Source organism: Rhinopithecus roxellana, chromosome 3 (assembly GCF_007565055.1).
Source record: "Rhinopithecus roxellana isolate Shanxi Qingling chromosome 3, ASM756505v1, whole genome shotgun sequence".
Lineage (NCBI taxonomy): Eukaryota > Metazoa > Chordata > Mammalia > Primates > Cercopithecidae > Rhinopithecus > Rhinopithecus roxellana.
This window is the reverse complement of record NC_044551.1, coordinates 84,561,638-84,578,636: the sequence shown is the minus strand read 5'-3', so window position 1 is coordinate 84,578,636 and position 16,999 is coordinate 84,561,638. Positions and strand designations below refer to the sequence as shown.

Genomic DNA, 16,999 nt, shown 5'->3' with positions numbered 1-16,999 from the left:
TCTTTAAGAGAGTGTGGTAGTTCAGTTAGAATAATAAACATGACTGGTATCTATTCTGAGCAAGAAAAGAATAGTATAGATACAGAACATTTCCTGAGAAGACAGAAACTTCAGTTTGAACAATGGTTTTAGTCACTTTTCCAAATATACTTCAGTTTCACGTGGTAGACAAACAGAAAGTGTGATAGATTGATTTCTTTCCCTTATCTTCCATAAGAAGGTCCTAAAGTCCTCAACAATGGATCAGAACAGCTGTGTCTTGGTTATCATCCGATATCAGTTGTAAGTCTTTGACATGTCAGAGTTTTGGAGTATCTGACTTAATGTGGCACTTACCTTTTTTAGCACTTTGTTTTTGAGAAATTAGACTATGTTTTAAAATTTTCCCTAGAAATTAAGAGTTCTTAGAAAACCTGACAAACTGGGCTGGGCCACGGTGGCCAATGCTTGCAATCCCAGCACTTTGGGACGCCAAGGTGGGTGGATCACCTGAGGTCGGGTGTTCGAGACCAGCCTGACCAACATGGCAAAACCCTGTCTCTACTAAAAATACAAAAAACTAGCCGGCATGGTAGCACATGCCTGTATTTGCAGCTACTCAAGAGGCTGAGGTAGAAGAATCGCTTGAACCCAGGAGGCGGAGGTTGCAATAAGCAACAAGAGTGAAACTCTGTCTCAAAAATAATAACAACAGTAATAGGCCAGGCAGGGTGGTTCACGCCTGTAATTCCAGCACTTTGGGAGGCTGAGGCAGGTAGATCACTTGAGGTCAGGAGTTCGAGACCAGCCTGGCCAACATGGCAAAACCCCATCTCTAAAAATACAGAGATTAGTCGGGCATGATGATGCAGGCCTGTAATCCCAGCTACTCTAGGTGAGGCAGGAGAATCGCTTGAACCCAGGAGGCGTAGGTTGCAGTGAGCCAAGATCGTGCCACTGCACTCCAGCCTGGGCAGCAGAGTGAGACTCTGTCTCAGAAAAATGAAAAAAATAAATAATAAAAATTTTTTTTTTTTTTTTTTTTTTTTTTTTTTTTTTTTTTTTTTGAGACGGAGTCTTGCTCTGCCGCCCAGGCTGGATTGCAGTGGCCGGCTCTCAGCTCACTGCAAGCTCCGCCTCCCGGGTTCAAGCCATTCTCCTGTCTCAGCCTCCCGAGTAGCTGGGACTACAGGCGCCCGCCTCGTCGCCCGGCTAGTTTTTTGTATTTTTTAGTAGAGACGGGGTTTCACCATATTAGCCAGGATGGTCTCGATCTCCTGACCTCGTGATCCGCCCGTCTCGGCCTCCCAAAGTGCTGGGATTACAGGCTTGAGCCACCGCGCCCGGCCTAAAAATTTTTTAAAAAGAAAGAAAACCTGACAAAATGGTAGCGTCCTGTTGATTTGGCATTATTCCAAAAACTAACGTCATAGATACAGAGTTCAAATGAGAATTAATGTGTGGTCCATTGGAACCCCTTTGGCATGACTGAGAACCTAGACACCTTGACTCTTGTCTCTTAGTGTTTATCTGTCAAAAGCATAACTATATCCATTGTTCGATTTTTTTTTTAGATTGTCAGTGGCATAATTCATCATACCCAGGCTCCTAAACTGCTTAAACGATTGTTTCTGTTTTCCTATGCGACTGCTGCACAAAACAATACAGGTAAATATCTTCTGGGTTCTAATTTGAGGGTAAGCAGAAGCCTTCTAATTCCCACCTGAAGCCAGTGGGGGAAAACCCATCTATGGGTTGTTTTGTTTTTTCCTGTCTCCTCTACCAGTTGGTCACCCCTTGCTTGAGTGATTTATTCAGATATCTACATTTTCTTTCCTGTGATTTTCTTTTTCTTTTTTTTTTTTTTAAAGATGGAGTCTTGCTTTGTAGCCTAGGCTGGAGTGCAATGGCGTGATTTCAGCCCACTGCAATCTCCATCTCCCGGGTTCAAGCAGTTCTTATGCCTCAGCCTCCTGAATAACTGGGATTACAGACGCCCACCACCATGACTGACTAATTTTTATATTTTTAGTAGAGATGGGGTGTCTCCATGTTGGCTGGGCTGGTTCCAAACTCCTGACCTCAAACCTCAAAACAAAGGTTTACCTTCTTTTAGGTTTGTCTGCTTGCTTTTTGCAAGGGATTGTTTGATTGGTTGCATCTTATGAAAGATTAGATCAAGGTCTGGGTACAGTGGCTCACGCCTGTAATCCCAGCCCTTTGGGAAACTGAGGTGGGTGGATCATGAGGTCAGGAGATGAAGACCATCCTGGCCAACATGATGAAACCCTGTCTCTACTAAAAATACAAAAATCAACTGGGCATGGTGGCGTGCACTTGTAATCCCAGCTACTTGAGAGACTGAGGCAGGAGAATCGCTTGAGATGGAGATGGAGGAGATGGAGGTTGCAGTGTGCCAAGATTGTACCGCTGCACTCCAGCCTGGCAATAGAACGAGACTCTGTCTCAAAAAAAAAAAAAAGAAAAATAAGATCAATATATTATAACTAGGAATATGAGACTATAGGGAAACAAAATTGAGAAACGTTTAAAATAACCATGTTTGTCCCTGGGTTCTTTTTTCTATTTAAATATACTTGATTTTATTTCATGAGACTATAGAGAATTTCTTGCATTCTAGGAAGTTTTGTTTTGTTTTTTTTTGTTTTTTTTGAGACGGAGTCTCGCTCTGTCGCCCAGGCTTGAGTGCAGTGGCCGGACCTCGGCTCACTGCAAGCTCTGCCTCCCGGGTTTACGCCATTCTCCTGCAGTGGCCGGATCTCAGCTCACTGCAAGCTCCGCCTCCCGGGTTTACGCCATTCTCCTGCCTCAGCCTTCCGAGTAGCTGGGACTACAGGCGTCCGCCACCTCGCCCGGCTAGTTTTTTGTATTTTTTAGTAGAGACGGGGTTTCACTGTGTTCGCCAGGATGGTCTCGATCTCCTGACCTTGTGATCCGCCCGTCTCGGCCTCCCAAAGTGCTGGGATTACAGGCTTGAGCCACCGCGCCCAGCCCGCATTCTAGGAAGTTTTTAAACAACCAGAGCATACTTTATAGCAAATATTTTAGGGAAAATGGGACAGTTATACATAAGAAAAGCACATCCAGCAACTAATTTAGTAAGACAAAACTTAAAGTTCCCAGTGTTTTTCATTCAGTTTGGTGAAAAACAGAGCAATCTTTTAAGAACAAAACTCTGGTCATCTGAATTAGCCATTAATAATGCCTGGCATTGGATGTGTTTTCACAGATGTCTGTTTTCTTCTTGTTCTTTCGCCTTAGTCTGTTCACTTGTTCTGTCCATTATTCTTTTTTTTTTTTTTCTGAGATGGAGTCTCCCACTGTCGCCCAGGCTGGAGTACAGTGGCATGATCTTGGCTCACTGCAACCTCTGCCTTATGGGTTCAAGCAGTTCTCCCACATCAGCCTCCCAAGGAGCTGGGATTACAAGAGCACACCACCACGCCCGGCTAATTTTTGTATTTTTAGTAGAGACAGGGTTTCACCTTGTTGGCCAGGATGGTCTTGAACTCCTTACCTCAGGTGATCCACCCGCCTCGGCCTCCCAAAGTGATGGGATTACAGGTTCAAGGACCCGTTCGTTACTCCTTTTTTTTTTCTCTGAGACAGGGTCTTGCTCTGTCGCCCAGGCTGGAGTGTGCTGGCATGATCTTGGCTCACTACAACCTCTGCCTCCCAGGTTCAAGCAATTCTCCTGCCTCAGCCTCCTGAGTAGCTGGGATTACAGGTGTGTGACACCACACCCAGCTAATTTTTTTGTATTTTTAGTAGAGATGGGGTTTCATCATGTTGGCCAGGCTGGTCTCGAACTCCTGACTTTGTAATCCTCCCGCCTTGGCCCCCCAAAGTGCTGGGATTACAGGTGTGAGCCACTTCGCCCAGCTCCTTCCATTACTCTTAACATGAAGTTGATGTTGAGTGATCCTGAGTCCTATGTACTTTTTGTCAGCGAAGTGGCAGTGTGTTTTTTGTTGTTGGGTTTTTTTTTTTTTTTTTTTTTTTGAGACAAGTCTCACACTGTCACCCAGGCTGGAGTGCAGTGATGGGATCTCATCTCACTGCAACCTCTACCTCGCAGGTTCAAGTGATTCTCCTGCCTCAGCCTCCCGAGTAGCTAGGATTATAGGCACATGCCACTACGCCTGGCTAATTTTTGTATTTTTGGTAGAGACAGGGTTTCACTATGTTGGCCAGGCTGGTTTCAAACTCCTGACCTCAAGTGATCTGCCTGCCTTGGCCTCCCAAAGTGCTGGGATTACAGGCATGAGCCACCGTGCCCAGCCTAGCAGTTTCTTTTAAAAGCACACAAGGCTTTGTCATAAGGCTTTCTGGAAGGCAGAGTTGCTTTGTCACTATCCGTTCTTTTAGTAAATATGTATTGACTGCTTGCTGTTAGCCAAGCTCTGTGGGTATATGGAGATAAACGGGACTAAATCCCTGCCCTCAAGAAGTGTAAAGTCAAGAAAAAAAAAAAGAAGCGTAAAGTCATATAGGAGAGGAAGCTGAGTGATGTGTCCTCTGTGGAGGCACCCACCCTCTGGGGGTGGGTGGACTATCGGGGGAGAAGCCTGGGCCTTAGTAGATAGTGGAGCATCTGGTAGGCTTAAAGGAGTATTTTGGGCAGAGGGATTGGCGTGTACAGAGATGTAGCTATCTCAGAGAGCATGCTGCATTTTGGGAACTATGGTGATTTCATAGCAAAGGTATAGATAGGTTTTGGTGTCCATTTGACCTGTGTTCAAATCCTGGCCTTGCTGCTTTCTGGCTGTGTGATCCTGTTGATGACACTTAACTCTGTTAAAATAAGAAAATATTTTAAAATGCTTTATTTTAAAAATAGCAGCATTAAGTCTTGTGAGAACTATAAATTGTTAATGGATGGCACATAAGGTGCAGTCATTAATTGGGAGTTAATTGAGAGTAAAACTGCATATTATTGAGGACGGATTATGCTCAGAGAATTACACTGACATAAAATACACTTCCCAGTAGTTTTAGGTTGAACATAAAATTTGTCCCTTAATTCATTAAGTTTATCTTTGTGAATGACAGATTTTTACTGTAGCTGTGTATACAAGTGCTGATTAACTGGGCGCTGACTTAGAATTTGTGGCAGTATGACATATACAAAGATGACTTATTGATTACTATAATTTATATAAACATTTATTGAGTGCACATTTGCAAAATCGTATTCTACTTTCAGGAATTCTGATTTTCCTTGTATCCTGATTTTTGTTCTGTACCCAGCATAGGACACTTTCTCAGCCTGCCAACGTATGTGGATCAGCATGCCAAAACCCTTACCTTGATCAACCTTGGCAGTTTCATTACCTTCTGATGGCTTTTTGCGCCAGAGGCCCAGGATATGTATTAATAGCATCTTTCATTCTGATTTAATTCCACTCTTCTTCTACTTCCTTCCAGCCCTCATTTTTTTTGAGAAGTAAAGGTTATAACTCATAGATGCTAATTGACCAAATAGGTTTTTCATTGAATACGGGTTTGTAGACGTGGGTGCTTTGCAATTTGATGCCTTTAATTATTCCCTGGCTTCATAATTCACAAATGTGTTTTGGTTGGAAGGTCCTAAATGCTTATGACATGGCATTTTAGGGAAGGACTTGCCTGTATTGCCTAGAAGATGGCCTACTGTGGTAAATGGGAATGTGGTTACTACTTTATATCCATGGGGATTTTTTTTTTTTTTTTTTTTGGTGGGATTTGGAGGGGCAGGATTAGAACTTTACAGAAATTTCTTTTATAGTTTCCTGGGTTTGAATCCCGGTTCCATTACTACCTAGCTTTGTGACATAGGCAACTTACTTGACCTTTCTGTGCCTTATCTGTAAAATAGAGGAAATGATCATACCTGTGGTATTATCTATTCTATAGGGTTGTGAGGATTGAGTTAATAAAATGTAATATAGGCTGGGCACAGTGGCGCACGCCTGTAATCCCAGCACTTTGGGAGGGCCAGGTGGATGGATCATGAGGTCAGGAGTTCAAGACCAGCCCTACCAAAATGGTGAAACCCCGCCTCTATTAAAAATACAAAAATTAGCCAGGCCTGTTGGTCGGTGCCTGTAATCCCAGCTACTCAGGGGGCTGAGGCAGGAGAATCACTTGAACCGGGGAGGCAGAGGTTGCAGTGAGCCGAGATCACGCCACTGTACTCCAGCCTGGGCGAAAGAGCGAGACTCCGTCTCAAAAAAAAAAAAAAAAATGGTGTTATGTTCAGAACAGTACCTAGTACCTAGTAAGTGCTATATAAGCACTAACTATTATCATCATCATCATTATTCTTATTTTTACTATGATCTGGTTTTATTAAAAGGAGCTGGGGTAATTTTTGTAAACCCTTTGTTTTTCCCAGAAGGCTTGGTTTTTTAGATGTGCAAAGACTTGAACTGTTTGTGATAGAAGTTGTGTATATACTCAAGACTATTGTACATGTGTAAATACCCGGCAAGCAGTGCTGTGGCTTGGGAGAAGACCAAGGACAATCTGCAAGTCTGCAAGAGCAGTGCTCCAGGGCATTTTGTCCTAGTAGGTAGTGGCAGGGCTGGGTTGGGGATAGAAGTACGTGCCCATAACCATGATTCAGCCCTTGGCTAGCAGGCCGTGATCCTCACCATGGCTATCATCTGTTTATGACCTTCAGGAACCAGTTGTCACACTAGACAAATCCTCTTACAAGCAGTGCATCTTCAAACTGAAGGAGGATTTACATTGAAGAGCCTGAGATACTATTCAAATTAGTTGGCCGTCTTATGCACACATTGGCAGGGCTAAAAATATTTTGTCACTTTAGCATTTGTGCCAAGCCTATATTTTAGTGCTTCACATGATCTTCTTGTGTTATATAAATTAACTCATGATCAGATGACTAGAAATGGAGCTATAAATTACTTTTCCAAGGAGTGGAACTCAGTTCCTACAATGTAAAAAGACTGAGCTGGCCAGGTGTGATGGCTCACTCCTGTAATCCCAGCACTTGGGGAGGCTGAGGCAGGTGGATCACTTGAGGTCAGGAGTTTGAGACCAACCTGGCCAACATGGTGAAACCCATCTCTACTAAAAATACAAAAATTTGCCATATGTGGTGGTACGTTCCTGTAGTCCCAGCTGCTCAGGAGGCTGAGGCAGGAGAATCACTTTAACCCAGGAGGAGGAGGTTGCAGTGAGCCAAGATGGCACCACTGGCCACTGCACTCCGGCAGGGGCAGTAGAGCAAGACTCCATCTCAAAAAAAAAAGAAAAAGACAGAGACTCAGTCATAATTTTGGATTAATGACAAAAAATGGAACAAGGTTGGGATTAAGCAATCAATTTATTCTGCTCAGATAAAAATGGGCTTAGTGGAGGAAACCAAAACCTAAGGAGGGATTGTCACATAATGAAAATACCAGTGCTTCATGGAAGGATTTTATTGTCTTTTACATTTTGTTCTCTTAGTCACTGATCCCAAGAACCATACCGTAATGTTTGACACACTTAAGGACTGGTGTTGGGAACTGGAACGGACCAAAGGCAACATGAAGTACAAAGCAGTGAGTGTCAACGAAGGCTATAAAGTCTGTGAGAGGTAAGCTTTCCATGCTGGGCACATGCTGTACAATTCACCCATTGAAAGTGTTCAGTGTTTTTTAGTATATTCACAGAGTTGTGCAGCCATTACCACAGTCAGTTTAGAACATTTTCATCATCCCAAAAAGGAACTCCATACCCACTGACTGTCACTCCCCATTTTCCCTGAATGCCTCTCTGTACCTCCCCAACCCTAGACAACCACTAATCTACTTTCTGTCACTATAGACTTGCCTATTGTGAACATTTCATATAAATGGAATCATATCATATGTGATCTTTTATGACTTGCTTCTTTTACTTAGCATGTTTTCCAAGTTTGTTTATTTTGCAGCTTGTATCAGAATTTCATTCTTTTTTTATTCCTAATATTCCATACTGTGGATATATTTAATTTATCCGTCTATTTGTTGATGGACAATTGGGTTATTTTCACTTTTTGCCTCTTTGAATAACGTTTTTTGGTTTTTTGTTTTTGTTTTTGTTTAAGACAGGGTCTCGCTCTGACACCCATGCTGCATCATGCTGGAGTGCTGTGGTGCCATTTCAGCTCTCTGGAACCTCTGCCTCGGCTCAAGTGATTCTCCCACCTCAGCCTCCTGAGTAGCTGGGACCATAGGCGTGCACCACCATGCCTGTCTAATTTTTCTATTTATTGTAGAGATGGGGTTTCACCAGTTTCCCCAGTCTGGTTTTGAACTCCTGGGCTCAAGCAATCCTCTTACCTCGGCCTCCCAAACTTCTAGACTTACAGGCATGAGCCATCGTGCCTGGCCATGAATGATATTAATATGAACATTCAATTACAAATTTTTGTGTAGATGTATGTTTTTATTTTTCTTGATCGTGTGGAAATTTGTGTTTACCCTTTTGAGGAACTTACAGACTTTTTCACAGAGATGGTGCCATTTTACATTCCTACCAACAGTGTATGAGAGTTTATTTCTCCACATCAGTACTAGCTTTTTATTACGTACTTATTTATTTATTCATTTTAAGACAGGGTCTCTCTCTGTCCCCCAGGCTGGAGTACAGTGGCGTGATCACAGCTCACTGCAGCCTCTACCTCCTGGTATCAAATGATCCTTGCACTTCAGCCCCCTGAGTATCTGGGACTACAGGTGTGCACTACTAAACCCGGGCTAATTTTTGTATTTTTTGCAGAGACTGGGATCTCGATATGTTGTCCAGGCTGGTCTCAAACTCCTGGACTCAAACCATCCTCCCACCTCAGGCTCCCAAAGTGCTGGGATTACAGGCATGAGCTACTATGCCCAGCCATTCTAGGTTTTTAAAGAAAATCTTAAAGTGTCTCTTAAATACTCAAAAATGAATTTGTATATTTGTATCTTTTTATTGTTGTTGCCATTATTGTATCTCTAAGTGTAAAACTTTAAAAAAGCATGTCTGAATTTATATTGTATATTTTCTTCCCTGTTTTTTTTTTGAGATGGAGTCTCGTTCTGTCACCCAGGCTGGAATGCAGTGGTGCAATCTCGGCTCCCTGCAAGCTCTGCCACCCGGGTTCACGCCATTCTCCTGCCTCAGCCTCCTGAGTAACTGGGACTACAGGCGCCCGCCACCACGCCCGGCTACTTTTTTGTATTTTTAGTAGAGACGGGGTTTCACCGTGGTCTCGATCTCCTGATCTTGTGATCCACCCACCTCGGCCTCCCAAAGTGTCGAGATGACAGGCGTGAGCCACCGTGCCCTGCCTTTTTTTTTTGTTTGTTTGTTTGTTTTTCGGAGATGGAGTCTTGCTCTGTTGCCCAGGCTGGGGTGCAGTGGCGCAATCTCAGCCCACTGCAAGCTCTGTTTCCCGGGTTCACGCCATTCTCCTGCCTCAGCCTTCTGAGTAGCTGGGACTACAGGCGCCTGCCACCACACCTGGCTAATTTTTTGTATTTTTGGTAGAGACAGGTTTTCACCCTATTAGCCAGGATGGTCTCGATCTCCTGACCTCGTGATCCACCCTCCTCGGCCTCCCAAAGTGCCAGGATTACAGGCGTGAGCCATTGCACCTGGCCTTTTTCTTCCCTTTTATTGAGCACTTCTTTTATTCATTCAACAAAAATTTTTGAGTGCCTACCACGTGCTTGGCAGTGTCCTAGCTATTAGAGATGGCAGCGATCAACAGCGATCTGAAAACCTCTGCCCTCCTGGAGCTATCATTCTGGAGGGAGGAAGATGATGGTAGAATAAAGAAGTAATTATAACATGTTAAAAGATAAGTGCTGTGGAGAAAAACAGATCCAGCACTTGGTTAGGGAGTGCTGGAGGTGATGATGGGAGGGTCAGTCGGGAAGGTTTTGCATGGTGGGAGTAAGGTTTTGCGTGGTAGCTTGTGAGCATAGGAAAGTGAAAGAAGTGAAAGGTTGAGTCAGAGGACACCCGAGGGAGGAGCATTCCAAGTGAAGGGAGGAATAAGGGCAAAGGCCTGTGTGAGGAACAGCAAGGCGCCCAGGGGTGGAAGAGGAGCAAGCAAAGGAGAGGAGTGGGAGATGATGGGTCCAGAGACATTGTTGTGAGGACAGTGAGAGGGAGGCTGAGCAGAGGCAGATATAATCTGACCTACTTTTTTTTTTTTTTTTTAAAGACTAGAGTCTCGCTCTGTCACCCAGGCTGAAGTGCAGTGGCACGATCTCGGCTCACCGCAACCTCTGCCTCCTGGGTTCAGGTGATTCTCCTGCCTCAGCCTCTTGAGTAGCTGGGATTACAGGCACTTGCCACCATGCCCTGTTAATTTTTGTATTTTTAGTAGAGACGGGGTTTCACCATGCTGACCAGGCTGGTCTTGAACTCCTGACCTCAACTGATCTGCCTGCCTCGGCCTCCCAAAGTGCTGGGATTACACGTGTGAGCCACCGTGCCTGGCTGACCTACATTTTTAAAGCATGACTGTATAATCTGTTTTCAGAAGCTTGAATATTATCATTTTGGAACATACTCCCTAACACCCTATTAACAGATTCATACAACTTTGTATTTTTGTGGAGCTCTTTGTATCATGGTTCTGATAGGCCTCTTCAGTAATCAGTTTTGATTTTGATCATTCTCCATATTTACAAGGTTGCTGCCACTGGACCCCTCGCCGCAGCCCTGCAGTCCCTTCACAGTGTGAGCTGTGGTGACAGTGGGGAAGGGCCTGCCAGGGTCCTGACCCCCACCAAGGACCTCATTATCAGCCACACCCTGTTCTTTTCTCTTTCCCGGTTTTAAAGCTTGAAAGGATAAAGCTGGCTCTTGCTCAGAAAGAAGTTAGAAACCCCTGCTCCTAGGAGATAATAGTTTGTAATGAGATGTTGATACTAACATAAGTTCCCAGAATTGTTTTTTAAAAAAAATCCTGCCACATACTAATTAGTTGGCATTTGCATAGGTGTTAGCATGTTAGAAATATACAGGAAAAGCTCTGTGGTTTGTTTCCCCCTTGGACCACTGTAGTCTCTGCTCCATGGTGTCCCCCATCCACTGGTGCCCCAGCATCCATTCTCCATGTCGCATGCCAAGCAGGCTACTCCACACGCCTCTCATGGCACTTGTCCCCAGCTTCATTGGCTTCCTGCTGTTTTTGGTATAGAACAGAGCCCTCAACAAGCACTCTAAAGGCCCCTCATGGTTTGACTGCAGCTTCGTGTCCCACCCCTCTGGCCATACTGACCTCCCTGCCACAGGTCTTGCCCGCAGGCTCCTGTCTGGAAGTCCTTTTTTTGCTTCTAGCTGCACAAGTATAATTAACTCCACTTCAGTTGGATCTTACCCCAGCTACCGCTTTTTTTTTTTTTAAGACTGAGTCTCACTCTGTCACTCAGGCTGGAGTACAGTGGTATGATCTCAGCTCACTGCAACCTCTGCCTCCCAGGTTCAAGCGATTCTCCTGCCTCAGCCTCCCGAGTATCTGGGATTAGAGGCGTGTGCCACCATGCCCAGCTAATTTTTGTATTTTTAGTAGAGATGGGGTTTCACCATGTTGGCCAGGCTGGTCTTGAACTCCTGACCTCAAGTGATCTGCCCGCCTCAGCCTCCCAAAGTGCTGGGATTACAGGTTTGAGCCACTGTGCCCAGCCCCAGGTACCACTTTCATTGCGAGCTTTCCCAAGACTAAGTCAGATGTCCTTCTGAGTTTTCATTGCTCTGTCTGCCCCTCTTCACAGCACTCCCTGCAATGGCAAGTTTGTTGTTATTTTGTATCATTTGGTTAATGTGAGTTTCTGCAGCCTACAGCTCTGTGAAGTTAAAGGATGCTGTTTTTGTGCATTGTTATATCCTCAGTACCCAGCACGGTGGTTGGCTTCTAAGAGGAGCTCAATAAATAGGAGAAAGAAGGGAAAGCCCTCTTTGTGTTTAAAGGGGGACCTGCAGTCAGTTTGGGTAAGAACAAGGAACTATCTACTTCACTTTCCCACAAGGTCAGAGCTGGCTAGTTCGGTGCTACAGGTGTCTTCTCTTTCTCATTCTTCTCCTAACCTTTCTCTCATCCCACTTCCCTGTAAACGCATAGGATGGTATGTGGCCTTGTGGAGTGTGTACCACACAGAGGGACCTAGGAAGTGTTGCAGGCACAGGAAGACATTGCTGTTCTGGGAGGTTGTGCCTGAGTAGATACACAACTTTCCATGAGTAAAGTCATCTTGTATTTGCAGGGACTGTTTACTTTGTGTTCTAAACTCATCTTAGTGACTGAAATGACTGCTTTCCAAGGAGGGAGGATTAATTGCTTTATCCAATGGGAATCTCACAGTGGGGACTCCGTGGAATCCACCTGGAATTAAGTAGTCAGGAGAGGACACCTTCCACACCCCTCACTGACTACAGGATTCTTCGTTTCTGTACAGCCTTCTCTGCTGGGTGATGGATGGGATATTTGCCAATACATTTTTTTTTGTTTGTTTGTTTGTTTTGGTGAAAGACTATCTGTAAGAAAACCAACCAGTGAACTAATAGTTTAAAATATTCAACCTCACTAGTTGGGGAAGACATGGAAATTTTTTTAAAACCATGGGGCCCCAGTCCAGCTTTGTAGCATGAGCCACTGAGGAAGGAGCTCAGGATCTGGTTTGAACAACTGCACAGGTGACTGTCCTGAAAAGGTTGAGAAACAGTGGCCTGTTTGTAAGTTACCATATAGAGCAGTGCATCTCCGTTTAATGTGTATCTAATCACTGGAGGCTCCTGTCTAATATTCAAAATCTGACTCAGTAGGTTCAGGGAGGCTGGAGCGTCTGCAGTCCTCATCAGCTTCCAGGTCATGCTACTGAAACTATGAGTAGCAGGATCTTCTGGAACAACAGTGTTCATCCCAACTGCTTACCTGGACAGCTATTAAGCTTCTGATTTAATAGTTCTTGGATGGCCGGGCGCGGTGGCTCAAGCCTGTAATCCCAGCACTTTGGGAGGCTGAGACGGACGGATCACGAGGTCAGCAGATCGAGACCATCCTGGCTAACACGGTGAAACCCCGTCTCTACTAAAAATCCAAAAAACTAGCCGGGCGAGGTGGCAGGCGCCTGTAGTCCCAGCTACTTGGGAGGCTGAGGCAGGAGAATGGCGTGAACCCAGGAGGCGGAGCTTGCAGTGAGCTGAGATCTGTCCACTGCACTCCAGCCTGGGTGACAGAGCGAGACTCCGTCTCAAACAAAAACAAAAACAAAACAAAACAAAACAAAACAAAAATAGTTCTTGGATGGAGCTTGGGCATTGGTAATCTTTTAATCTTCCCACTTGATTTGAATGAGCAGTCTGTGTTTTAAGAGCAGTTGATCTATGGAGAGGTTTTTACTTCAGTGACTACACCTGAAAAAGGGATGCCTTACCAGTCACCCATTCAGGCAGACTTACAATAAATATTTCAGGAGTACTTCAGAACTTCAGAAGGCAAACATTCTTCACAGTTTTGATGGTTTGAAGTGTCTTAGTGACCAAACCTGGTTTTCCATCACAATCTTATTGGAACTTTTTTCTTCATTAAATTACTTTTAAGATTTCTTGGTTTTGGATTTTTTTTTTGAGACAAGGTCTCGCTGTGTCACCCAGGCTAGAGTGTAGTGGCATAATCTCTGCTCACTATAACCTCTGCCCCCTGGGCTCAAGTGATTCTCCCGCCTCAGTCTCCTTAGTAGCTGGGACCATAGGTGCCCGCCACTATGCCCGGCTCAATTTTTTGTATTTTATATGACTATAAAAAATTTATATCTATATTTTATTTATATTTGTATTTTTATATTTTTAGTAGTAAGGGGGTTTTGCCGTGTTGCCTAGGCTGGTCTTGAACTCCTCAGCTCAGGTGATCCACATTCTGGGATTACAATGTGAGCTACCATGCATGCCCAGCCCAAGGTTTTTTTTTTTTTTTTGAGACAGAGTTTTGCTCTGTTGCCCAGGCTAGAGTGCAGTGGCACAATCTTGGCTCACTGCAACCTCCATCTCCTGGGTTCAAGCGATTCTTCTGCCTCAGCCTCTCAAATAGCTGGGATTACAGGCGCCCACCACCATGCCCGGCTAATTTTTGTATTTTTAGTAGAAACGAGGTTTCACCATCTTGGCCAGTCTGGTCACAAACTCCTCACCTCGTGATCCACCCACCTCAGCCTCCCAAAGTGCTGTGATTACAGGCGTGAGCCACCACGCCCAGCCCATGTTTTTTTAAATGCAAAATTTCAAGCAGTATAAAAGGAAAGAAGATATGATGAATTCCCATTTACTCTAAAGTACCCAGACTCAACCGTTATCAACTGATGGCCAATTTTGTTTTCTCTATACTCCCACCTCCTTCACCTTCTCTTGGATTATCTTGTTTTAATTTTTTAAAGACAGGGTCACCCAGGCTTAAGTGCAGTGGCACAGTGATGGCTCATTGCAGCCTTGAATTCCTGGAGGCTCAAGTGATCCTCCCAAGTAGCTGAGACTACAGGTATGTGCCACCATGTCCAGCTAATTTTTCTGTGTGTGTGTGGAGATGGGGTCTCACTATGTTGCCAAGGCTCGTCTCAAGCTCCTGGCCTCAAGCAGCCCTCCCACCTTGGCCCCCAAACTGTTGGGATTATAGGCGTGAGCCACCATGCCCAGCCAGGATTATTTTGAAATAAATTCCAAAGTTTGTGGCATTGCATTCACAAATATTTCAGTATATATTTCTAAGAATTAAGGACTCTTTATAAATATAACCATAAGACCATTATCACACCTTTCAAATGTCCCATTAATTTTTTAATATCCAGTTACTGTTCAGATTTTCCCCAGTGTCTTACAAGTTTTTTTTTTTTTTGAGACAGAGTCTTGCTCTGTTGCCCAGACTGGAGTGCAGTGGCACGATCTCAGCTCACTGTAAGCCACACCTCCCAGGTTCACACCATTTTCGTGCCTCAGCCTCCGGAGTAGCTGGGTCTACAGGCGCCTGCGGCCACCCCCAGCTAATTTTTTGTATTTTTAGTAGAGAGAGAGTTTCACCATGTTAGCCAGGATGGTCTCAATCTCCTGACCTCGTGATCTGCCCGCCTCGGCCTCCCAAAGTGCTAGATTACAGTTGTGAGCCACCGCATTTGGCCGTGTCTTACAGAGTTTTAAACCGTTTCTCTGTCATCTTTTTAATCTTTTTTAAAATTAATCAAGATTCATTGAGATTGGTAGGTTTGTTAAATTGCTTCATCTGTAGATTTTCTTTTTTTTTTTTTTTTTTTTTTTTTTGAGACGGAGTCTCGCTCTGTCGCCCAGGCTAGAGTGCAGTGGCCGGATCTCAGCTCACTGCAAGTTCCGCCTCCCGGGTTTAAGCCATTCTCCTGCCTCAGCCTCCCAAGTAGCTGGGACTACAGGCGCCCGCCACCTCGCCCGGCTAGTTTTTTGTATTTGTTAGTAGAGACGGGGTTTCACCATGTTAGCCAGGATGGTCTCGATCTGCTGACCTCGTGATCCGTCCGTCTCGGCCTCCCAAAGTGCTGGGATTACAGGCTTGAGCCACCGCGCCCGGCCTCATCTGTAGATTTTCAAGCCATCATATTTTTCTTGCAATATGTTGAAGAAACTTGACTGATAGTTTTCCACAGCTTGGGTTTTGATGATCACAGCCCCATGGTGATATTTATTTGTTGCTCCATCTCCTATGAACTGATCTACATCACACATGCAGCATGCATACAAATGCCATTGATTATTTTCCATTGTAACTTAACACCATAAGCACCTTACTTCTTGTGAGTCTTTATTTCAAGCTCTTTGGGGGAAAGATGCTTACAGATTCTTATAGATTCACAGTGATAGAAACTTAAGCAGTTTTCTTATTAACAGAAACCTGCATCTGCTGCCTAAGAGATGATGTCCCCATGTAACTTTGATCTTTCATTCTGCCATATCCTACTACTTAACAAGGTGGTTCTTTTTAGAGACTAAATTTTCTCCTATAGAAGTTGAAGTCCCACTGCTTTGCTTCAGGTCCCTGCTGCACTGTATGCTAACTAGTTGTGTAACCAGGGGAGAGTCTTAGCAGCATTGTGTCTCAGTTTCTTTATCTGTAAGATGGAAATAATATTACATATCTCATAGAATTGTTGGGAGGATTAAATGGATAATGTTAAGTAATTAGAACAGTGGTTGGTACACAGTAGCACTTAAATGTTCTTGTCAGAGCACTTGATAAAATGTCTGGGCAGCAAACATCATAATTACTGTTTTTCCTATTAGTTTAACTGAAAACAACACAGGTGCTTATTCGGCTACTATATGATGAGAACAATACTCCCAATTTCATAATTCTATGCTTTTAGGTATCGTATTTTCCTATCCCTTCATTTCTGAACAAGGAAACAGACCCAGAGAGGTAGAATAAATTACCTGGGGTTGTAGAGCCACAGTTTGAACTTAGATTCCCCACTGATTTGTCCAGAGTGCTTTATGCCACACCGAGAGCAGCAGTTCCTCTGAGCTAGTTCTCAACAGGGAAATATGGTCCCGTCTGCTTAACGTTTTGCTTGTATTCATCGTATTCATTGAAATTGAGAAATTTTGTGAATTAAGTGTTGTACTAAAACTTGATGACATTTCTTTCTTCTAGATTGCCAGCACACTTTGTTGTCCCCACCCCTCTTCCTGAAGAGAATGTGCAGCGCTTTCAGGGTCACGGCATACCAGTAAGTGTATCTGGGAACCCTAAGAGACGTGGGTCATGCATTGGTCTATCCTGGCAAAAATGATCCTACTGAAAGCCCTTGGCTTTGGTTCTAGAGTTTGTTTTCAGTCCAAGAGCAATCCAAAAATATCTTAGGGACTCCCTAGAGGAGTCTCTTAAATGTGATTGGGACAGAGTTCTAAAGTTTTCACAAATGCACTTGAGTTTTTAGAAGAGACATTAATGGAGCTTTAAAAGGATCATAGATCTGTCTGGTGTTGAAAGCAAGCCTGGTTTAACACCTAAGTCATT

At 44.1% G+C, this 16,999-nt stretch overlaps 1 protein-coding gene across 1 annotated transcript in view; it reads left to right on the top strand.

Moving 5' to 3' along the window:
- MTMR12 (myotubularin related protein 12) overlaps positions 1-16,999 on the top strand; it is an 89,167-nt gene that overhangs the window by 44,928 nt on the left and 27,240 nt on the right. Inside the window, exons 6-8 of the mRNA XM_010378014.2 lie at positions 1,554-1,647; positions 7,459-7,588; positions 16,634-16,709. Of these exons, the coding sequence (XP_010376316.1) occupies positions 1,554-1,647; positions 7,459-7,588; positions 16,634-16,709 (300 nt within the window). The remainder of the gene's footprint in view (positions 1-1,553; positions 1,648-7,458; positions 7,589-16,633; positions 16,710-16,999) is intronic.